The sequence below is a fragment of the Canis lupus genome, chromosome 2, assembly GCF_003254725.2.
Source record: "Canis lupus dingo isolate Sandy chromosome 2, ASM325472v2, whole genome shotgun sequence".
In the NCBI taxonomy this organism is placed as follows: Eukaryota; Metazoa; Chordata; class Mammalia; order Carnivora; family Canidae; genus Canis; species Canis lupus.
This window is the reverse complement of record NC_064244.1, coordinates 4,097,886-4,121,213: the sequence shown is the minus strand read 5'-3', so window position 1 is coordinate 4,121,213 and position 23,328 is coordinate 4,097,886. Positions and strand designations below refer to the sequence as shown.

The 23,328-nt window shown below is 39.0% G+C and overlaps 1 protein-coding gene across 1 annotated transcript in view; it reads left to right on the top strand.

The window, feature by feature from the left end:
• The window catches only part of CCDC7 (coiled-coil domain containing 7), a 364,544-nt gene that overhangs the window by 180,465 nt on the left and 160,751 nt on the right, over positions 1 to 23,328 (top strand). Inside the window, exons 19-21 of the mRNA XM_049096618.1 lie at positions 8,494 to 8,604; positions 16,074 to 16,184; positions 19,449 to 19,556. Of these exons, the coding sequence (XP_048952575.1) occupies positions 8,494 to 8,604; positions 16,074 to 16,184; positions 19,449 to 19,556 (330 nt within the window). The remainder of the gene's footprint in view (positions 1 to 8,493; positions 8,605 to 16,073; positions 16,185 to 19,448; positions 19,557 to 23,328) is intronic.

Genomic DNA, 23,328 nt, shown 5'->3' with positions numbered 1-23,328 from the left:
TTTCAGTGTTGGGCTGTGATGGCTTGGTGGAGGAGTGACGTGGATATACTGAAACTGTTTTTCTTACTCTTTTTAATACTAGTGTTTTAGAATTCTATGCTTCATTGGTGTGCTGGGTAACCTATCAATTGAACTCTGGAGCTCTCATAAATGTATTTCATCTGTGAATGGTTATTAATTCAGTGTTATGTGGGATTCAGGGCTGGGACCTCTCAGTCTGCCATCTTGCTGATGTTATTCCCTAAGTTATTTTTTTAATTTATTTTTTATTGGTGTTCAATTTACTAACATACAGAATAACCCCCAGTGCCCGTCACCCATTCACTCCCACCCCCCGCCCTCCTCCCCTTCCATCACCCCTAGTTCCTTTCCCAGAGTTAGCAGTCTTTACGTTCTGTCTCCCTTTCTGATATTTCCAACACATTTCTTCTCCCTTCCCTTATATTCCCTTTCACTATTATTTATATTCCCCAAATGAATGAGAACATATAATGTTTGTCCTTCTCCGACTGACTTACTTCACTCAGCATAATACCCTCCAGTTCCATCCACGTTGAAGCAAATGGTGGGTATTTGTCATTTCTAATAGCTGAGTAATATTCCATTGTATACATAAACCACATCTTCTTTATCCATTCATCTTTCGATGGACACCGAGGCTCCTTCCACAGTTTGGCTATCGTGGCCATTGCTGCTATAAACATTGGGGTGCAGGTGTCCCGGCGTTTCATTGCATTTGTATCTTTGGGGTAAATCCCCAACAGTGCAATTGCTGGGTTGTAGGGCAGGTCTATTTTTAACTCTTTGAGGAACCTCCACACAGTTTTCCAGAGTGGCTGCACCAGTTCACATTCCCACCAACAGTGTATGAGGGTTCCCTTTTCTCCGCATCCTCTCCAACATTTGTTGTTTCCTGCCTTGTTAATTTGCCCCATTCTCACTGGTGTGAGGTGGTATCTCATTGTGGTTTTGATTTGTATTTCCCTGATGGCAAGTGATGCAGAGCATTTTCTCATATGCATGTTGGCCATGTCTATGTCTTCCTCTGTGAGATTTCTGTTCATGTCTTTTGCCCATTTCATGATTGGATTGTTTGTTTCTTTGGTGTTGAGTTGAATAAGTTCTTTATAGATCTTGGAAACTAGCCCTTTATCTGATATGTCATTTGCAAATATCTTCTCCCATTCTGTAGGTTGACTTTGAGTTTTGTTGACTGTATCCTTTGCTGTGCAAAAGCTTCTTATCTTGATGAAGTCCCAATAGTTCATTTTTGCTTTTGTTTCTTTTGCCTTCGTGGATGTATCTTGCAAGAAGTTACTGTGGCCGAGTTCAAAAAGGGTGTTGCCTGTGTTCTTCTCTAGGATTTTTTTTTTAATTTTTATTTATTTATGATAGTCACAGAGAGAGAAAGAGAGAGAGGCAGAGACACACGCAGAGGGAGAAGCAGGCTCCATGCACCGGGAGCCCGATGTGGGATTCGATCCTGGGTCTTCAGGATCGCGCCCTGGGCCAAAGGCAGGCGCCAAACCGGTGCACCACCCAGGGATCCCTTCTCTAGGATTTTGATGGAATCTTGTCTCACATTTAGATCTTTCATCCACTTTGAGTTTATCTTTGTGTATGGTGAAAGAGAGTGGTCTAGTTTCATTCTTCTGCATGTGGATGTCCAATTTTCCCAGCACCATTTATTGAAGAGACTGTCTTTCTTCCAATGGATAGTCTTTCCTCCTTTATCGAATATTAGTTGCCCATAAAGTTCAGGGTCCACTTCTGGATTCTCTATTCTGTTCCATTGATCGATGTGTCTGTTTTTGTGCCAATACCACACTGTCTTGATGACCACAGCTTTGTAGTACAACCTGAAATCTGGCATTGTGATGCCCCCAGATATGGTTTTCTTTTTTAAAATTCCCCTGGCTATTCGGGGTCTTTTCTGATTCCACACAAATCTTAAAATAATTTGTTCTAACTCTCTGAAGAAAGTCCACGGTATTTTGATAGGATTGCATTAAACGTGTATATTGCCCTGGGTAACATTGACATTTTCACAATATTAATTCTGCCAATCCATGAGCATGGAATATTTTTCCATCTCTTTGTGTCTTCCTCAATTTCTTTCAGAAGTGTTCTATAGTTTTGAGGGTATAGATCCTTTACATCTTTGGTTAGGTTTATTCCTAGGTATCTTATGCTTTTGGGTGCAATTGTAAATGCACCTTAATTTCTCTTTCTTCAGTCTCATTGTTAGTGTATAGAAATGCCACTGATTTCTGGGCATTGATTTTGTATCCTGCCACGCTACCGAATTGCTATATGAGTTCTAGCAATCTTGAGGTGGAGACTTTTGGGTTTTCTATGTAGAGTATCATGTCATCGGCGAAGAGGGAGAGTTTGATTTCTTCTTTGCCAATTTGAATGCCTTTAATGTCTTTTTGTTGTCTGATTGCTGAGGCTAGGACTTCCAGTACTATGTTGAACAGCAGTGGTGAGAGTGGACATCCCTGTCTTGTTCCTGATCTTAGGGGAAAGGCTCCCAGTGCTTCCCCATTGAGAATGATATTTGCTGTGGGCTTTTCATGGATGGCTTTTAAGATGTCGAGGAATGTTCCCTCTATCCCTACACCCTGAAGAGTTTTGATCAGGAATGGATGCTGTATTTTGTCAAATGCTTTCTCTGCATCCAATGAGAGGATCATATGGTTCTTGGTTTTTCTCTTGCTGATATGATGAATCACATTGATTGTTTTACGGGTGTTGAACCAGCCTTGTGTCCCAGGGATAAATCCTACTTGGTCATGGTGAATAATTTTCTTAATGTGTTGTTGGATCCTATTGGCCAGTATCTTGTTGAGAACTTTTGCATCCATGTTCATCAGGGATATTGGTCTATTACTCTCCTTTTTGGTGGCATCTTTGTCTGGTTTTGGAATTAAGGTGATGCTGGCCTCATAGAACGAATTTGGAAGTACTCCATCTCTTTCTATCTTTCCAAACAGCTTTAGTAGAATAGGTATGATTTCTTCTTTAAACCTTTGATAGAATTCCCCTGGGAAGCCATCTGGCCCTGGACTCTGGTGCCTTGGGAGGTTTTTGATGACTGCTTCAATTTCCTCCCTGGTTATTGGCCTGTTCAGGTTTTCTATTTCTTCCTGTTCCAGTTTTGGTAGTTTGTGGCTTTCCAGGAATGCGTCCATTTCTTCTAGATTGCCTAATTTATTGGTGTATAGCTGTTCATAATATGTTTTTAAAATCGTTTGTATTTCCTTGGTGTTGGTAGTGATCTCTCCTTTCTCATTCATGATTTTATTAATTTGAGTCTTCTCTCTCTCTTCTTTTTAATAAGGCTGGCTAATGGTTTATCTATCTTATTAATTCTTTCAAAGAACCAACTCCTGGTTCTGTTGATCTGTTCCACAGTTCTTCTGGTCTCGATTTCGTTGAGTTCTGCTCGAATCTTTATTAACTCCCTTCTTCTCTTGGGTGTAGGATCTATTTGCTGTTTTTTCTCTAGCTCCTTTATGTGTAAGGTTAGCTTTTGTATTTGAGTTCTTTCCAGTTTTTGAATGGATGCTTGTATTGCGATGTATTTCCCCCTTAGGACTGCTTTTGCTGCATCCCAAAGATTTTGAACGGTTGTATCTTCATTCTCATTAGTTTCCATGAATCTTTTTAATTCTTCCTTAATTTCCTGGTTGACCCTTTTATCTTTTAGCAGGATTGTCCTTAACCTCCACGTGTTTGAGGTCCTTCCAAACTTCTTGTTGTGATTTAGTTCTAATTTCAAGGCATTATGGTCTGAGAATATGCAGGGGACAATCCCAATCTTTTGGTATCGGTTCAGACCCGATTTGTGACCCAATATGTGCTCTATTCTGGAGAAAGTTCCATGTGCGCTTGAGAAGAATGTGTATTCAGTTGAGTTTGGATGTAAAGTTCTGTAGATATCTGTGAAATCCATCTGGTCCAGTGTATCATTTAAAGCTCTCGTTTCTTTGGAGATGTTGTGCTTAGAAGACCTATCGAGTATAGAAAGAGGTAGATTGAAGTCACCAAGTATAAGTGTATTATTATCTAAGTATTTCTTCACTTTGGTTAATAATTGATTTATATATTTGGCAGCTCCCACATTCGGGGCATATATATTGAGGATTGTTAAGTCCTCTTGTTGAATAGATCCTTTAAGTATGATATAGTGTCCCTCTTCATCTCTCACTACAGTCTTTGGGGTAAATTTTAGTTTATCTGATATAAGGATGGCTACCCCTGCTTTCTTTTGAGGACCATTCGAATGGTAAATGGTTCTCCAACCTTTTATTTTCAGGCTGTAGGTGTCCTTCTGTCTAAAATGAGTCTCTTGTAGACAGCAAATAGATGGGTCCTGCTTTTTTATCCAGTCTGAAACCCTGCGCCTTTTGATGGGGTCATTAAGCCCGTTCACATTCAGAGTTACTATTGAGAGATATGAGTTTAGTGTCATCATGATATCTATTCAGTCCTTGTTTTTGTGGACTGTTCCACTGAACTTCTTCTTAAAGGGGAATTTTAAGAGTCCCCCTTAAAATTTCTTGCAGAGCTGGTTTGGAGGTCACATATTCTTTTAGTTGCTGCCTGTCTTGGAAGCTCTTTATCTCTCCTTCCATTTTGGATGAGAGCCTTGCTGGATAAAGTATTCTTGGTTGCATGTTCTTCTCATTTAGGACCCTGAATATATCCTGCCAGCCCTTTCTGGCCTGCCAGGTCTCTGTGGTGAGGTCTGCTGTTACCCTAATACTCCTCCCCATAAAAGTCAGGGATTTCTTGTCTCTTGCTGCTTTAAGGATCTTCTCTTTATCTTTGGAATTTGCAAGCTTCACTATTAAATGTCGAGGTGTTGAATGGTTTTTATTGATTTTAGGGGGGGATCTCTCTATTTCCTGGATCTGAATGCCTGTTTCCCTTCCCAGATTAGGAAAGTTTTCAGCTAGAATTTGTTCAAATACATATTCTGGCCCTCTGTCCCTTTCGGCGCCCTCGGGAATCCCAATTAAACGTAGGTTTTTCTTTCTCAGGCTGTCGTTTATTTCCCTTAATCTATCATCATGGTCTTTTAATTGTTTGTCTCTTTTTTCCTCAGTTTCCCTCTTTGCTATCAACTTGTCTTCTATGTCACTCACTCGTTCTTCCACCTCGTTAACCCTCGTCGTTAGGACTTCTAGTTTGGACTGCATCTCATTCAATTGATTTTTAATTTCTGCCTGATTAGCTCTAAATTCTGCAGTCATGAAGTCTCTTGAGTCCTTTATACTTTTTTCTAGAGCCACCAGTAGCTGTATAATAGTGCTTCTGAATTGGCTTTCTGACATTGAATTGTAATCCAGATTTTGTAACTCTGTGGGAGAGAGGACTGTTTCTGATTCTTTCTTTTGAGGTGAGGTTTTCCTTCTAGTCATTTTGTTCAGTGCAGAGTGGCCAAAAGCAAGTTGTATTGGGAAAAGGAGAAAAAGAGAGGAGAGAAAGAAGGAAAGAAAAGAGAAAGAGAAAAAAAAGGGAAGAAAAAAAAACGAGAACAAAAAAAGAAGAGAAAGAAAAAGAAAGGAGAAAAAAAGGGGGTGGGGAAGGAAACAAATCAAAAAGCAAAACAAAAGAAAAAAAAAAACAAAGAAAAAAAAAAAACCACGGAGGAGTATCTTCTGATTCTGTGTACCTTAAGTCCCTTGGCTTCTCCTGGAAGTTGTCCGTCTAGCTGGTCTTCTGGGGGAGGGGTCTGTTGTGCTGGTTTTCAGGTGTTAGCAGTTGGGGGAGCTGCTGTGCCCCTGCCTGGTGCAGGGCTCGGTGGGGGTTGTTTACCCCGTGAGGCCGCAGGAGGAACAGCCCCAGTGGCGGGGCAGCTCTGGAAACCTGGATTCAGCCCCTGCAGGAACTCCGGAGCTCTCCGTCTGCAGGGCCTGGAGGCTCCGGGCGGGGCCGCTGATCTGCTCAGCTGGGGCAGGAGCGTCCTCGCTGTCCTGGGCCCTCCCGGCCTCTGCCTGTCCCGGGGGAGGCGGGATCCTGGGCTGTGTCCCGGCGCCCTGTGCTCCGGAGCCTGCGCTGGTGGATTCGCGCTCCCGGGCCGCGCAGCCCCCTCCGCGGAGCCGCCGCCCGAGCCCCTCCGAGCTGCTCCTGGAACCGCGCAGGCCCCTCCTCACGGAGCCTCTTCCTCTGCCCGAGCCCCTCCGAGCTGCTCCCGGGGCCGCGCAGCCCCCTCCGCGGAGCCGCCCCCGAGCCCCCCGAGCTGCTCCGGGTCCCGCCTGCGCGCGGCAGCCCTTAGGGAGCTCGGCGCCCTCTCCCGGGGCGCAGGTGTCTGTTAGTGTCCCCGGGAGCCCGAGGGCATCCCCACCCTCCTAGGTCCTGCTCCACCTCCCCGCGAGCCCCTTTCCGCCCGGGAAGGTCGGTGCAGCTCCTGCTCCTCCGCGACGGGGCTCTCCTGTCCTGGGGACACTCGCCCCGGCCTCAGCCCGGCTCCTCGCGGGCCCCTCCCCCTTGGAGGCCTTTGTTTCTTTATTTCTGTTTCCCCGTCTTCCTACCTTGATAGATGCGCGAACTCTTCTCACTGTAGCATTCCAGCTGGTCTCTCTTTAAATTTCAGGCCGAATTGATAGATTTTCAGGATAATTTGAAGGTTTTCTAGGTAATTTGGTGGAGACAGGTGATTTGGGGACCCTACTCTTCTGCCATCTTACTCCTCCCCCCCTAAGTTATTTTAAATTAAACTCATCGAAAGATTTTTTCTTTCATTCATGAATCAGTATTAGAGCTTATATTTTATTAGTAATTTTACAGTTTGACCTAAATTGTGAGTACTCCAAGATAATTAGAGAATAAAAGCCAAACTATGCATAACTTTTGGGTGGTTTTTCTAGTCAGAAGACTACTTCATATCCATGGGTCATACACTCAGTATTCACCAAGACCTTATAACAGGTCAATAATAGTCTCTTAAAACTTTCAACTGACTCCAGAAGACTGGTACCAAAAGCCCAATGGGCACCATTTATCTCTAGCAATATCCTTCTGCCATGGGCTCTTATCACTGAACAAGGAGGTTGCTGAGATCTATAACCCAAACAAAAATGTGAGCCAGAGGGTCCAAAGAGATAGACAGAGTGGGTGGCATGTTGGAGGGCCCCTAAGACATTCTATTATCATGTCCTACTTAAAGATAGATAACCTTTTGGTATCCTGATTGATGAATATCATCAAGATTATCACCTGATGAATGCCAAAGCACTAGTAGCTAGAAAGTCCTACCAATTGTTGGGCCTCCTTTGTATTTATTGAAGCTTAGAGAAACTAAAGCTCAACAATTATCTCCTATGGAATGAGACATACTTCTCCTTCTCAATTTATTCCCTAGATTTTACTTGGATACCAGGTCTTTGTGCTTTTTTTGTTTTTTTGTATTAATGATCCAGTCTTGTTACCACATGTGAGTCCATGTGCCTTCTGTTTTTGTTGGGTAGTACCCTTATCTAAGCTCAATAGAAGGTATCAGTATTTGTGGAGGGTATCAGTATACAGTGGAAGGCTGAAAGACATTTTGAATAAGGGGATCTACAGTGACATACTTCACAAAGTGCCACTGTCCCTAACTAAATTTTATAAGATTACCTCCTTCATGGTGAAGGCAAACTATCCATGGTTTCTTGGATCACTGGGCAAAGTGATTCTCAAGGTCCTACATTCTTTTTCATTAAACATGAGAAAAGTTCACTGTATTATAGACTATCATCAGCACTAGGGACATGCTTAGATCTAGCAGTTGTCATTGTGTGCAATTCCACAAGCAGGGTCTACATAACTTTTGGTGACCAACTACTTTGTTTTCTGGTTTATCTTTCATGTGTTTATTTTTCTAAAGGTAAGTATATACTTTCTTTTTATTTTGCATTCTTTGTTTCCTACACGCATAATTGATATCTTCCGTTTGCGTTTTTTCCCATGTAACCTTACCTCCTAGCAATCCCTTCAAGTTGGGTTTTAGCAATTTTTAAAATTCTTTTAGAGCTGCATATATAACTCTTTGTAGCACATTACACATCATAGTTGGTATTACTATGTTATTCAATCAATCTCTTATGCTTATATATTTGGGTGCTTTTGAGTATTTTGCAATTACAAATATGGTAAAATGAATAATCTTATATGTATGCAATTTTGCTGTTAAGTCTATGAACATAAACTCAAATAACTGAAAACAAGTAGGGACTAATATAAAATATATTTGATGCCAGGAAATATTTATGAAATAATGAGACTCCTTCAGCACACACACACACACACACACACACACACTAAAATTCTTCTCACCATAAAATGTTAGGTCTAGTATTATGGTAATTTATTTATATTTTCTATTTATAAAAAAATGAGAGAAAATACTGCCATATACTTGTTATAAATTTGATCTCTAGAGATAACACAGTAGATCCATTTTTTCTGTTTAATGAACTAATAATAATGTATCTCCTTATGTAGCTCATGATGATGTACCAGACAAAAACCTTATTCAAAAGCATCAGGACTCAAAGTCAAAAACAGAAATGCAAGTAAAGAAACAAAAAACTTCCCTAGATGAAACACCTATTAGTAAGTATAATAATTATAGATAACTAAATTATTTTAAGTTATATTCATTAGATCTTTTTACTTTGGTTCATGAATATGTATTTAGGCATATATTTTATAGAAATGTTTGCCCTTTGATTTAAAGTGTGAATACTCTAAGATAACTAAAGAACAAAAGCAAAACTATTGATAACTTCTGGTTGGATTTGCTTATATTGAGACTATTTCATAGTCATGAGGCATTTGCTCAATATCCACTGAAGCCCAATAATAGAACACTAATTGTCTCTTAAAGGTGTATATCTTTCAGCTAACTACTCCTAGAGATGATGGATTCAAAAGTCCAACAGAAGCCTCTGAACTTTGTTGGTGTTTCCTTAAGCTCCAACTGGTGAATAGAGAGATTGTTGAGATATGTTATTCAAAAAGCAAAATTTATCAGAGGAGCCCAGAGGAAGGATAGCCTCAGTGGCTTGTTTGTGGGCTTTCAGGTCATTCTTCTTGTTGTGGATCCATTAAAAGTAAATGATCTTTCTCATAACACTATTGATAGAGGGCATTGAGAATGCAAGTAGGTGAACAGTTCTATCAATCATTGGGTCTACTTTAAAATTATTGGAGTGAAGAAGGCCAAAGCCAGTCTTCTCTTATTTTTTTTTAAATTTTTTATTTATTTATGATAGTCACACACACACACACACACACAGAGAGGCAGAGACACAGGCAGAGAGAGAAGCAGGCTCCATGCACCGGGAGCCCGACGTGGGATTCGATCCCGGGTCTCCAGGATCGCGCCCTAGGCCAAAGGCAGGCGCCAAACTGCTGCGCCACCCAGGGATCCCCCAGTCTTCTCTTATTGAATGAGATATCATACCTCTTGAGATCATGCCCAGGAATTTTACTTGGATACTAGGTACTTGAACTTTGTCTGTTATAATGGTCCATCAAGTGCACCACATGTGCATCAGCAGGATGTCCAGCTCTTGATGGTGAGTTCCTTGTCTGGATGCAATTGGATGCTATTATCAATTGTATGGAAGGCTACTACTCCCTCTGGTAGTAGGATCTTTTCCAGGTTATGATCTATGCATTTGCAACAGAAAATTTTGACAGCTTTGTAGAAGGGTATGAGTGATGACTTTTACTCATTCCATGTAAGAACTGATCCTAATAATTCTCATGTAGAGGGATACTGAAAAGGATTGCAATATCAATTGCTTCATAACAAGTTCCTACACTCCCAACAATAGTTTCTACAAGTGTCACAGTGTCAGATAACATTGGTAGCAAGGGCTGTCCTATGGATTGAATGACCAAAATCAACTGAATATCTATGAACTCAAGGCCAGGCACATGAGCCATCTAACTTATGGAATGTGGATATAGCTTCAGTGAGATTTTGCTGTCTTAGGCCCAACAAAGAAGGCAGTGTTTACTTTTCTTTCCCAAGAAGGTGCTAGGTGCTGGCAATTAGGTAGATTCAGAGTCTTCTTATGCCCCCTCTAAAATGGCTCTAAATGCAGCAATCTCCATCAGGGCTTGGAATAATGTGAGTGGAGTTGCATATAGACAATATACCTCCAACAATAATACATTTATTTTGTTGGTTACCATAACAATGGAATTTTTTGTTGATCCAAGGGGACCCACTCATAGTCTGGTCTGAGTAAGAGTTCCACTGGTGTTGACCTCAGACCTAAAACCAGTCAGCATTATTTGTATTCCTGTCATCCTGATGTCAAAAGTTGTATACAACCACTTATCCACCACTATTCAAAAGGCATTAAGAAATGCAATTTCCCAATGGGTGCCTTAGTGGCTCAGTCAGGTAAGCATCTGCTTTTGGCTCAGGTCAAGCCCCTTATGGGGCTCTCCCATCTACAAGGAGTCTGCTTCTCTCTCTGCCTCTCCCCTCACTCATTCTTTCTCTCTCTCTCTCTCTCTCTCAAATAAGTAAAATATTTAAAAGAAACACAATTGTCTACCATTTCTCAGTTAATTTCTTTCCTTAGCAGAGGTACTTAGGCATCCACTGGGTATACTGGAATGTAACTCACCCAATAGTTTTTTTCATTTTTGAAAGCTGAAAGTTCAGAGTAAAAATTGGCTGGGCTCTTTGACTCATTAAAATTCATGGAAGGACTTTTGGGCTCTTTCCATAATTTGGCTATTGTTGATAATACTTTATACACATGACGATGCATGTATCCCTTCAAATCAGTATTTTTGTATCCTGTGGGTGAATACCTAGTAGTGCAATTGCTGGGTTGTAGGATAGTTCTATTTTTAACTTTTTGAGGAATTTACATAGGGTTTTCTGGAGTTTCTGCACCAGTTTGCATTCCCACCAACAATGTAAGAGGGTTCCCCTTTCTCAACATCCTCACCAATAGTTGTTTTCTGTGTTAGTTTTAGCCATTCTGACAAGTGTGATTTGTATTTCCCTGATGATTAGTGATGTTGAGCATCTTTTCATGTGAATGTTAGCCATCTGATGTGTTGTCTTTTCATGTCTTCGGCCCATTTATTAACTGAATTATTTGTTTTTTGGGTGTCGAGTTTGATAAGTTTTTTAATAGATTTTGGGTACTAAACCTTTATCAGATACGTCATCTGCAAATATCTTCTCCCATTCTGTAGGCTGTCTTTTAGTTTTGTTGACTGTTTCCTTCCTGTGCAGAAGCTTTTTATTTTGATGTAGTCCCAATAATTTTTGCTTTTGTTTCCCTTGCCTCAGGAGACATATCTGGTAAGATATTGCTATGGCTGATGTCAAAGAGGTTACTGCTTCTGTTCTCCTCTAGGACTTTGATGGTTTCAAGTCTCACATTTAGTTCATTACTCTATTTTGAATTTGTTTTGTGTATGGTGTAAGAAAATGGTCCAGTTTCATTTTTTTGCATATTGCTGTTCAGTACTACCAACACTATTTGTTGAACAGACTGACTTTTTTTCCATTGGATATTCTTTCCTGCTTTATTGAAGATTAACTGACCATATAGTTGTGGGTCATTTCTGGGTTTTTTATACTGTTCCAATGATCTATGTGTCTATAGGGGAAGTGGGTGAGAGGATGGATTAAATGGGTGATGGATATTAAGGAGGACACTTGTGATGAGTACAGGTTGTTATATGTAAGTAAGTGGTGAATCACTGCATCCTATATGTGAAACTAATATTACACTACATGTTAACTAACTGGAATTTAAATAAAAACTTGGAAGAGAAAAAAAAAACTTGGAAGAAAAAAAAATCACTGGAAGGACCTGAGTGATAACACTTGTTTTAATCATAGTAACTGTCATCCTGTGTACTGTAGTGGTATAGCCCTTTGAGTACTCCTGGATATTTCCTATCTATGGGTACCTTGGTGAAGAGACCCTCAATCTCTTCATTTGAGAGAAGGGCAACCAAACCCATATATCTCTTCTTGAAAGTCTACTCAGATTGTCCAGGTGTAGCTTCCCAATTACCATTTTTAATCACTTCTTCTCCTGGTCCGTATTTGGTATTTTGACAGTAACCACTATTTCATGCCCAGAAATTTGTCAGTTAAGATATAAACTGTGTGGTAGACCAATTGACTGGACTTCATGAAGAGGTTTAATTGAGCTTTATATAAGACAATTGTGGCACAAATAAACCTAGAAATCTGAGTCTAAGTTAAAAATATCATCCTCACTCCATCAATGTAGATCTACTAGGGACCACCAGGGTAATTCTTGGGAGCCACTATTGTCTTTACAATAGTGATCCAAATGTATGTTTTGACCAGTGAATTGGGAGCTAAATAGAAAGTTCATGCTCAGAACTTAAAGAGAAAAGTATATGTAAATATACTTATATATATGTAAATAACACATAAGTACTTTCCTGGAAAGCCCCAGTGGTATCCACTAGTACTTCTGGAGATACATTGTCTTGACTGGTGATGTGCCATGTAGGACTCTATGACTTTCACAAATGGTCCAGTTGTATGCCTCAAAAGAGTGTTGTAGACTCACTAGCTCCTCCCAAAGTGCTTCTTCCAGAAATGAATTTTTCTTTATTGTTGACTGTGACAATTTATCAGAGAAAAAAGCTGCCAGTTTTGACTTCGTCAAACTGTAGTAATTTGATTTCATCAAAAGTAGCAATTAAGCTCTTATTGACTTACTGCAATAGTATAAACAAGAATCTAAACAGGAAGAGGCCCTAGCTATATCAAGGTTTCATTTTCTCCACAGAACCAAACCGAGAAAGGGTTAGATGGTAGTGAGGCTTGGGAGAAGATCATCTCATAGCTGAAGGACCCCAAACAAAAGGTTCTTGTCTACTTTTGAACCCAGGAGCCTTACAGATGTTGATGTAGGATGACTAGGAGTATAGAATTCCTAAATACTGAGTTGAAATGAGTAAAATATCTTCAAATTCCACTAGTAAGTTGTTTATTGAGAAGTGCCTGAGAAGTATAGTGTATTGCTTGACTCCTCCCCTTTTCAAAAAGAGGCTTCTAATGGAGGCATCTGGCATTGTGATGCAGAATGCATAAGAGCCTGGCATGGATGGGTCTTAGTCCTTGACCACAACTACCGCCAGAGTCTGAAGTTCACTGGCTATGTATTAAACTTGGTGTAGGGTGGCAAATTCCACCCCCACACCCCCATGAGTATTGACAGGTAGAGACTTTGCAATTGTCTATAATTGGACCTAAAAATGTCAAATATAAGATTTTGGGCTAAAGTTGGACTCCTATATAAACATACATATCTATACACATACACATATTCATACAAACATACACATATATGTACATATATACATACATACACACATGCAGACATATTTAGAATTCATGAGTTCTCATGGACTCTTCAATTTCAGTTCATCCCCTCAGTACTTGTTCTTGTGTTCTTTTACTCCAAATGCATATGACCTTTGTTTTACAGTGTAAACCTGACTCTGAACATCAACACATTTATTCATCTGCTTATCCCTAAAATGTTTCTGAAATTATTTCAGAATTTCTTAGTATATACCACTAAAAAAATAAACCTATTGAAAGATTTTGTAATATGTTTATAGTCTACTCCCTACTCTCTTGTTAAAGAATGAGGATTTGTGTCAAATAATACATTGCTGAATTACTTAGATTAATACTTTTTCTTCAGTAGTTCCATTTCTTTGAGTTTCTTTCCATTTTATTTTTATTTTTTTTTCTTTCCATTTCATACTTGATTTTATTTCAATTTTTGGAATATGTCGAACATGAACCTACTTCTTTTTTTAATAATAAATTTATTTTTTATTGGTGTTCAATTTGCCAACATACAGGATAACACCCAGTGCTCATACCATCAAGTGTCCCCCTCAGTGCCCATCACCCATTCACCCCCACCCCCTGCCCTCCTCCCCTTCCACCATCCCTAGTTCATTTCCCAGAGTTAGGAGTCTTTATGTTCTGTCTCCCTTTCTGATATTTTCTACGCATTTCTTCTCCCTTCCCTTCTATTCCCTTTCACTATTATTTATATTTCCCAAATGAATGAAAACATATAATGTTTGTCCTTCTCCAATTGACTCATTTCACTCAGCATAATACCCTCCAGTTCCATCCACGTTGAAGCAAAAGGCGGGTATTGGAACAAATTATTTTAAGATTTGTGTGGAATCAGAAAAGACCCCGAATAGCCAGGGGAATTTTAAAAAAGACAACCATAGCTGGGGGCATCACAATGCCAGATTTCAGGTTGTACTACAAAGCTGTGGTCATCAAGACAGTGTGGTATTGGCACAAAAACAGACACATAGATCAGGGGAACAGAATAGAGAACCCAGAAGTGGACCCTCAGCTTTATGGTCAACTAATATTCGATAAAGGAGGAAAGACTATCCACTGGAAGAAAGTCTCTTCAATAAATGGTGCTGGGAAAATTGGACATCCACATGCAGAAGAATGAAACTAGACCACTCTCTTGCACCATACACAAGATAAATTCAAAATGGATGAAAGATCGAAATGTGAGACAAGATTCCATCAAAATCCTAGAGGAGAACACAGGCAACACCCTTTATGAACTCGGCCACAGTAACTTCTTGCAAGATACATCCATGAAGGCAAAAGAAACAAAAGCAAAAATGAACTATTGGGACTTCATCAAGATAAGAAGCTTTTGCACAGCAAAGGATACAGTCAACAAAACTCAAAGTCAACCTACAGAATGGGAGAAGATATTTGCAAATGACATATCAGATAAAGGGCTAGTTTCCAAGATCTATAAAGAACTTATTAAACTCAACACCAAAGAAACAAACAATCCAATCATGAAATGGGCAAAAAACATGAACAGAAATCTCACAGAGAAAGACATAGACATGAACCTACTTCTAAAAGTAGAAAATAAGCAAAAAGGTATAGTTACAGATTACCATTCCTTCCCCAGTATTCCTCTCTCATCTTGTAAGTTATCAATTATATTTTTCTTTTCTTTTTTTTAAAGATTTTATTTATTCATGAGAGACACACACAGAGAGAGAAGCAGAGACATAGACAGAGAGAGAAGCAGGCTCCATGCAGGGAGCCCAATGTGGGACTCAATCCTGGGACTCTGGGATCACTCCCTGAGCCAAAGTCAGACACTCAACCACTGAGCCACCCAGGCATCCCCAATTATATTTTTTTCTTAACATACTTCCTGTGTTTTCTGTTTTAAAGCTAAGTATCTATTTTTTTATCTATCTTTTATTTATTTATTTGAGAGAGGGAGGGAGAAAATATGTGTGTATGTGAGGGAGGGGGGAGAAGGATGAGGAAGATGGAGAGAGAGAATCTGAAGCAGACTCCATGCTAGGTGCAGAGCCCAATGGGGGCTTGATCTCACAACCCTGGGATCATGACCTGAGTTGAAATCAAGAATCCAACATTTAACCAACTGAGCCACACAGGCACTTCTATTTTGTTTTCTGTTTTTAAAAAATTTCCCTTCTTTTTAAATTTTAAGGTAGAATGCAGATAATTCCCTTTTGATGTTTCTTTTCCCTCTTATCTCCTAGAAATCCTTCTAGGTCAATTTATAAAGATCTTTATTTACCACATGACTTATGAAAATTTATATCATGCCATAGTTCATAGGATATAACTTATTTTATTCATCGAGTCTTCTATACTTGAACATTTTATGTGGTTTTGAATATTTTGCGGTAGGAAATAATGTTATGGTTATAATGTACATATATATTTTCACTTTTTATATTAATACGCATTTACCTAAAGTATAAATAATGCAAAATTAGACTAATATAGCATATTTAATGCAAGAAATGTTTATGAATTAAGGAAGTAGCTTCAACACTTATGTCATCTTTTTCATATCAGGCTTCATATAATAGTAATTTATTTATAACTGTTTATGTGAAAGAAAATGCTGTTATAGATGTTATAACTTTGAAACAGGAATTTCACAATAGATCTATTTTTCTATTTAGTGCTTTAAATGTATCTCTTTACGTAGCTCATAATAACATAACCGATGAAAATCCTGTGCTTGAGCATCAAGAGTCAATGTCAAAAACCCAACTGCAAGTAAAGAAACAAAAAATTGCTAACAGGGAAAGACTCACTAGTAAGTATAATAATTATACATATCAGAAGATTTTTTTGTAGTTCATAAATTTGTATAGAAAATTTACACTTTGATTTAAAATATCCTAATTGGAGAACAAAATCAAAGTATTCATAACTATTGTTGGTTTCTGGATGTATGACCATTTCATATCCATGGATCATGTGCTCAATATCCACTAAAGCCCAATAACAGACTAATAGTATCTTAAGTGGTATATGCCTTTCAGGCAGATGTTGGGTTCAGTAGCTCAACAGTCACCTCTGACTTGTGTCAGTGTTCTTCTGTCATAGACTCAAATTGGTAGAGAAGTTGCTGAGAACTGTAACTCAAAAGTCAAATGTGGATCAAAGGAACAAATCAGAGGGTGGCCCAAGAGGCCTGTTGGAGGAGCTGTAAGCCATTCTATTGGTTAGGATCCACTCAAAGGTAGAAACTTTTTTGGTAATCTAATAAATAGATGCCACTGAGATGCCTGCATGGGTAGTATGAAAGTGCTAGTAACTGAATAGGCCCACTAATTGCTGGGCCTCCCTTGTATTTGTCAGGCTAGAGAGGGAAAAAAGGAATCTTGACCCCATGGAGCTTGAAATGAGACAATGTACCCCTTTTCATTTGGCTCCCAAGTATTTCACTTGGTTATCAGATTCTAGTACCTTGTTTATCTTAATGGCTCAGCTACATTGCTGTATGAAGGTCATTAAAGTACTCAGTCCTTGTTGGGTAGTACTCTTGTCTGGGTCCAGTGGAGAATGTCATCAATATAGTGGAAGGTTAGTATTTGATCTGGAAACAGGGATTTTTTTCCAGGTTATGAGCTTATGGAAGGACATTAAAAGTATATTATAACCCATTCCGCATAAGGTAAACTGATGATCCTAATTACTTGTGTGAACATCAATGCCAGAAAGGGCTTTTGTGATATTAGTTGCTGCATACCTATTTCACTCAGCTTGGACAGTAAACCTCTGTGAAGGTCACAATTCCAAGTGACATCAGCATCTACTTCTGTACTATGGGGTTTAGTTGACAATAATCAATTGAGTCTCTAGGCACCTGAAGCCTTATACACAGACTGAAAGGACTTATGAATAGAGAAAAAAATGTCATGGAGAATTTTTATTTCATTAAGCTCACCAATGAAGGCAAATATTTTTTTGCTCCCCTCAGGTGGTTTTTTTGGGATGGCAAAGATGATAGGCACTGGTCGCCTGGTAGGTTTATAGTTTTCCATATGCCAAACTTAAATGCCCCAAAACACAGCAGCTGTCATTGGGTCTTAGGGATAAAAATGAGTGAGATGTATATAGAAAATACATCTATGCTATAATACATTCATTAATGGAAGCCATAACAATGGGGATTTTTAGTGGTCTGTAGGGATATACCCATAGTTGAGTTTGGATAAGGGTCCATTTTGGTGAGCTTAGACCCAAAGCAATTGAGTATTATCTATTTCCTCCTCATCCTAGTGTTAGTACCTGTAGAGATCACAATCATATGTATACCAATGTCTTAACACTCTTAGAAATGTAATTTTCATCCATCTTTCCCTTTAAAGTATGACCTCAGCATACATCCTCACGTCATGTTTTGGGGTATAGGGACCTTGAACCAACTCTAATTCTATTTTGTTTTGAAAGTTGAAAGACTGAGTAAAAGTAGGGGGTGGGAGGCAGGGAGGTTTCCTGTTATCTCAAGATTCACTGAGAAGTTCAGAAGAAAGAACACTTGTGTTAATCATGGATATCATTACCATTTGGCTTCTAGTGGGGCTACATGTTGGGTAACCTTTGGACCACTATCTAGTCATGAATTCTTGATGGTGAGTCCATTAATATCATCCTTGAGACTCCATTGTCAAGAAACCAGACCCAGAGATTTCCTTGATTGTTCAGAAGTGCGTTCCTGATTAACATTTTTTAGTCACTTCCCTCGTTAGGCAGACATTGTTATCTCATATTAGCTGGGATTTTTTTGAGCTGAAGTTTGTCAGTTAAGATCCAGGTTGTCTTGTGAACCAATTGACATAACCTTATAAAGACACTTAATTGAGCTAGAAGCCAGCAAAGGCAGCACAAATGACCCTGTAAACCTAAGTCTAGTTAACAGTCTCATTACCTACCTACTCATTGTTCAACAAAAGGACCACAAGAATGGCTCATTAGGTATCTTGCAGGTGACTATAAAGGTGATCCAAACAACCTTTTTGGTATTAGCAAACTTAATGTGGTTTGGGTGGGCCAAACCTGAGAAAGGAGCTGATGAAGGAGTGTATTTAGTGTTCATGTTATTGCCTCCCCTCCTCCTTTCTTGTCTTCATTGGGCAAGTGGCCACCATGAGTGCACTCTGAATAAGTGGGTCTGTTGTAATGAATCCCCTCACCAAGTTTCACAGGTTACTTCCTTAATGATGAAGGTAAACTACCCCATATTATATGGTGACCTCAACTCAGAATTGCAAAACAATTCTGAAGTTTTTGTATACTTGTTCATTAAAAATGAGTCTCAGAAATTTACTACATCATAGGCTGTTGTTCATCAATGCTAGGGACATTCCAAGCACTAACAATAACTATTCAGTGGAATCCAGCAAGCATGGTCTACAATGACTTTGGAAAAAATTACTTTTTTTCTGATTTGTCATTTTTCATTTTATAAAGATAAATATCCATTTTAAAATTTCCTTTTTTTCTTTCCTAAGAGAATTCACTAGATATCTTCTCTAACAGTTTTTATTCCACTTAACATTATATCCTAGAAATTCTTCCCAATTTGATGGGATCTTTTTTCATTCCCTTTATGGTTGCACATACAGTTGTTTGGACCATACTATATACTATAATCGATATTACCATAGTTTATAGTATATAGTTTATTAAACTAATCTCCTATGTTTGCACTCTTATGTAGTTTTGAGTATTTTGCAATAACAAATATGCTGTAATGAATAATCTTGTGCGTATATATTTTCATTGCTTGGTCTATAATTATGTTTTAACTTAAAGTATTAAGAAAACAAAAGACTAAATTGAAACATTTGAGAACTATGAATATTAACAAAATAATGAAACAGTTTCAATACATATCCATTAAAATTCTTCTCACCATTTTTATATTGGATCTAGAATTATGATAATTTACTTAAAACTTTTTAAAAATGAGAGAAAACATTGCTGTACATTTGTCAATATTTTGGAAGCATGGAATCTCACAATGTATTTGTTTTTCCATTTATTGGACTAAATGCCTCTTTTTATGTAGCTCACAATAAAGTACCTGAAAATGTTGTGACTGAGCCTCAAGATTCAATATCAAACACCCAACTGCAAGTAAAGAAACAAGGAGCTTCTAAAGGGGAAAGAGTCAGTAGTAAGTATAGTAATTACAGATAACTTTGAATAAAACTCATTTGGAAGATCATTTTTCTTTGATTCATGAATATGTATTTGAGCATATAATTTACAGATATCATCCTTGACCCAAAGTGTAAGTACCCTAAGATAACTAGAGAACAAAGCAGAAGAATTCATACTATTTGGTTGGTATTTCTTGTTCCATGGTTATTTAATGGTTATAGAGCAATTACTCAGTATCCCACCAAGGCCTTGTAACTGTCTCTGAAAGAATGTGTACCTTTCATCTGACTCCTAGAGATATAGGTTTAAAAGCCCAAAGGGTTGCTTCTGACCTGTGTCAGTGGCCTTCTGCTGTACCTTGTTTTAGTGAATAATGCTGCTAAGTTCTGTAATTCAAGAGCCGATAAAGATTAGAGGGGCTCTGTGGAAGAGCATCCTGGTGGCCTATTGGAGAGCCTCTGAGGCATCCTCTTGGTCATAACCCCACTGAAAGGAAGTGACCTTTCTACTTACCCTACAGATAGGCACCATACATATCCTACATGGGGAATATGGGAGCATAAGTAACTGAATTGTCCAATCAGTTGCTGAGTTTTCACTTGTTGAAGTAGAGTGGACCAAGTCTGGGCACTCTTCTCTGAAATGAGATATTATGCCCCTTACAGAGCATGCTGAGGAATTTTGTTAGGGTTCCTGGTAACTGTATCTTGCCTGTAATAAACTCCCCACTGAGTTGCTATGTGTGGGTCTGCAGGGCAACCAGTATTTGTTTAGTGGTACCCATGTTGGTCAGTATAATCAATAGAGTAGATGTCTGTTGCTTTCTATGAGAGTGGGACTTTTTCATTTCAACACTTTTGTGTTGATGATAGATATTCAGAGAATTTTCCAGTACTGTAGTACAACAGTGGTGTATGGCAACCCAATCCACAAAATGACATACTGATCATGATCATGTACAATAAAGGGATGCTGAAAAGGACATTCAAAATATTGATTGCCACATCCCAAGTTCCCTCAGGTTTGGACAGACTGTAACACTGTCACAATGTCAAATACCATAGGTGTAAGGACTGTACTACAACATTAAGCTGCGTAGATCAGTTGAGTGTCTATACACCTGAAATTGTGAGCACGGATTGACTGAATTACTTAATAGGTAAATAGTCTCATGGAGAACTTTCAATTCATTCAGCCAAGTAATTAGGGCAGCTATACATTTTTCCCCCCAGGCAAGTGTTTTGGGAAACAAAAATGCTAGACACTGGTAATTGGATAGGTTCAGTCTTCCACATGTCAACATAAATGGAATTAACTGAAGAAATTCCTATCAGGGCTGAGGAATTAGTACAAGTGGAGGTTCACACTGACAACTCATCTATGCTAATAATATAATAATATATATATACTAATGGGGCTATAACAATGGAAGTTGGCAGTGATCTAAAGGGAAATATCTACACAGTTGGATCTGGGTAAGGGTCACATTGGTAATGGCCTCGGACCTAATGAGATCCCTATCCAGATCCCTTACCCTTACCCAATGAACATTATGTATTTTCCCCTCCTCTTCATATCAGGAGTTGTGAAGATCACAGTCATATAGCACTAAATCCAAAGGCCCAAGAAACACAATTCTTTCCCACCTCCCCATTAAATTCTGACCAAAGTAAAGGTCTCTATCTTTCTACTGAGGACCCCCTTGTGAAACTCTAATTTGATCCAGCAGGTGTCTTGGCCAATGAATCAGTCTAAAGAGAAGAAATTTTGTTCCCCCCTCAGAACTTAAAAGCTTATGTAAACAACAAAACATGCTCTCCTAGAGTACCCCACATGGTTTGCTAGCACCATCCAAAACATACTGGTCTGACCGCCTATGTGTCTCAGGTAGCTCTCAGGTTCTTGGCAATGATCTTGTAGCACCCCACTACCCCACCCCAGAATGTCCCACAGATTCACTAGCATATTCCAAAGTATGCCTTCCATAAAGGTATTGGACTTAATTTACTCTGCTTGCTGCTCGGTTTGTCAGAGATGCCAGTTTTTGAGTTGGTCAATTAAAATAACAAGCCAAAATGAAAGTAATAATTAAGCCTTAATTCACTTAATGCAATGGTATAATCAAGAATCTAAACAGGAAATGACCTAACTACACCAATGTTCCATTTTTCCTCTTGGAGCAGCAGTGGATGAGGGTTAGATGTATCAGTGCAAACTGGCATGAGATATAGGGGAGGATCATCTCACAGCTGAAGGATCCCCGAAGAAAAGTTTCCTGCTATTTTATGGACCCTATGTTCTTGGGAGGTAGTGGTGGCAGGGCTAGGATTAGAAAAGTCCTGACTACTAAAGTAAAACATAAAATTTCTTCAAGTGCCCAGCAGGGAGGTGGGCTAGGCAGATGCAGTGCCTAACAATACTTCAGTGAAGGCCCTCCTCCCTGCCACTATAAGGAAGCCTCCAACTGAAAGCAACTGGAGTAAGAATGTGCTATGGGCAAGAGCTTCAGGGAAGAGGGTGTTGAGACTATGATTGGTTGTGTATCAAGTCTTTGTGGGTTGGAAGCTTCTTTCCCCCATGCTAAGTACCAGGTAATGCCTTTATAATTGTCTATGTTTGTGTCTGAAACATCATACATAAGATCTCACCTAGAGTCAGGTTCCTTAGATATATTCACATACATGTACACATTCATAACACTTCTATGCCTACATATGTATACATGTGCATGTAAACATGCATAGACATATGTAGAATTCATAGTAAATCTTGGAATCCTTCAATACTAGTCTATCCCCTCAGGGCCTTATCTTGCCTTCATTTCATATGTGTGTCCTTTCTTCCACTGTGTAAATCTTGACCCTGAATAACATAATACATTTCCCATTTGCTTCATTTTATTATGCTTCCAAAATTGTTTTGGAATTGCTTAGCAAATGGAAAAATAAGCCTACCGAGGCTCAGGTCATCCCAGAGTCCTGGGATCGAGCCTGGCGTGGAGCCCCCTGCTTGGCAGGGAGCCCTCTGTCCACTCCTTCTCTCCCTGCTTGTTCTCTCTCTCTCAAAAAATAAATCAAATCTTTTAAGAAAAGAAAAATAAGCCTACTAAAAATATTATGTCATGTGTTTACACATGTCATGTGTTTATACTCTCTCCTCCATGCTCTTATTTGTGAATGAGGTTCCATGTCAAATATTATATTGATGAGTTGTTTGCATTAATGCTTTTTTCTTTATTATTTAGTAAGTTTATTTCCTTTTTTTAATTTAAATTCAATTAGCCAACATATAGTACATCATTAGTCTCAGATGCAGTGTTCAACAATTTATCAGTTGCATATAACACCCAGTGCTCATCACATCATGTGCCTCCTTAATGTCCATTACCCAATTATTTCATCCCTTCACCTACCTCCCCTCCAACAACCCTCAGTTTATTTCTTATAGTTAGGAGTCTTTCAGGATCCCTGGGTGGTACAGCGGTTTAGCGCCTGCCTTTGGCCCAGGGCGCAATCCTGGAGGCCCGGGATCTAATCCCACATTGGGCTCTCGGTGCATGGAGCCTGCTTTTCCCTCTGCTTATGTCTCTGCCTCTCTCTCTCTCTCTCTCTCTCTCTCTGTGACTATCATAAATAAAATTTAAAAAAATTTTAAAAAAAGAGTCTTTCATGGTTTTTCTCCTGGTCTGATGACTTCCCATTCAGTTTTTTCTCCCTTCCCTTTATGATCCTCTATGCTGTTTCCTATATTCCACATAGAATTGAAACCATGTGATAATTGTGTTT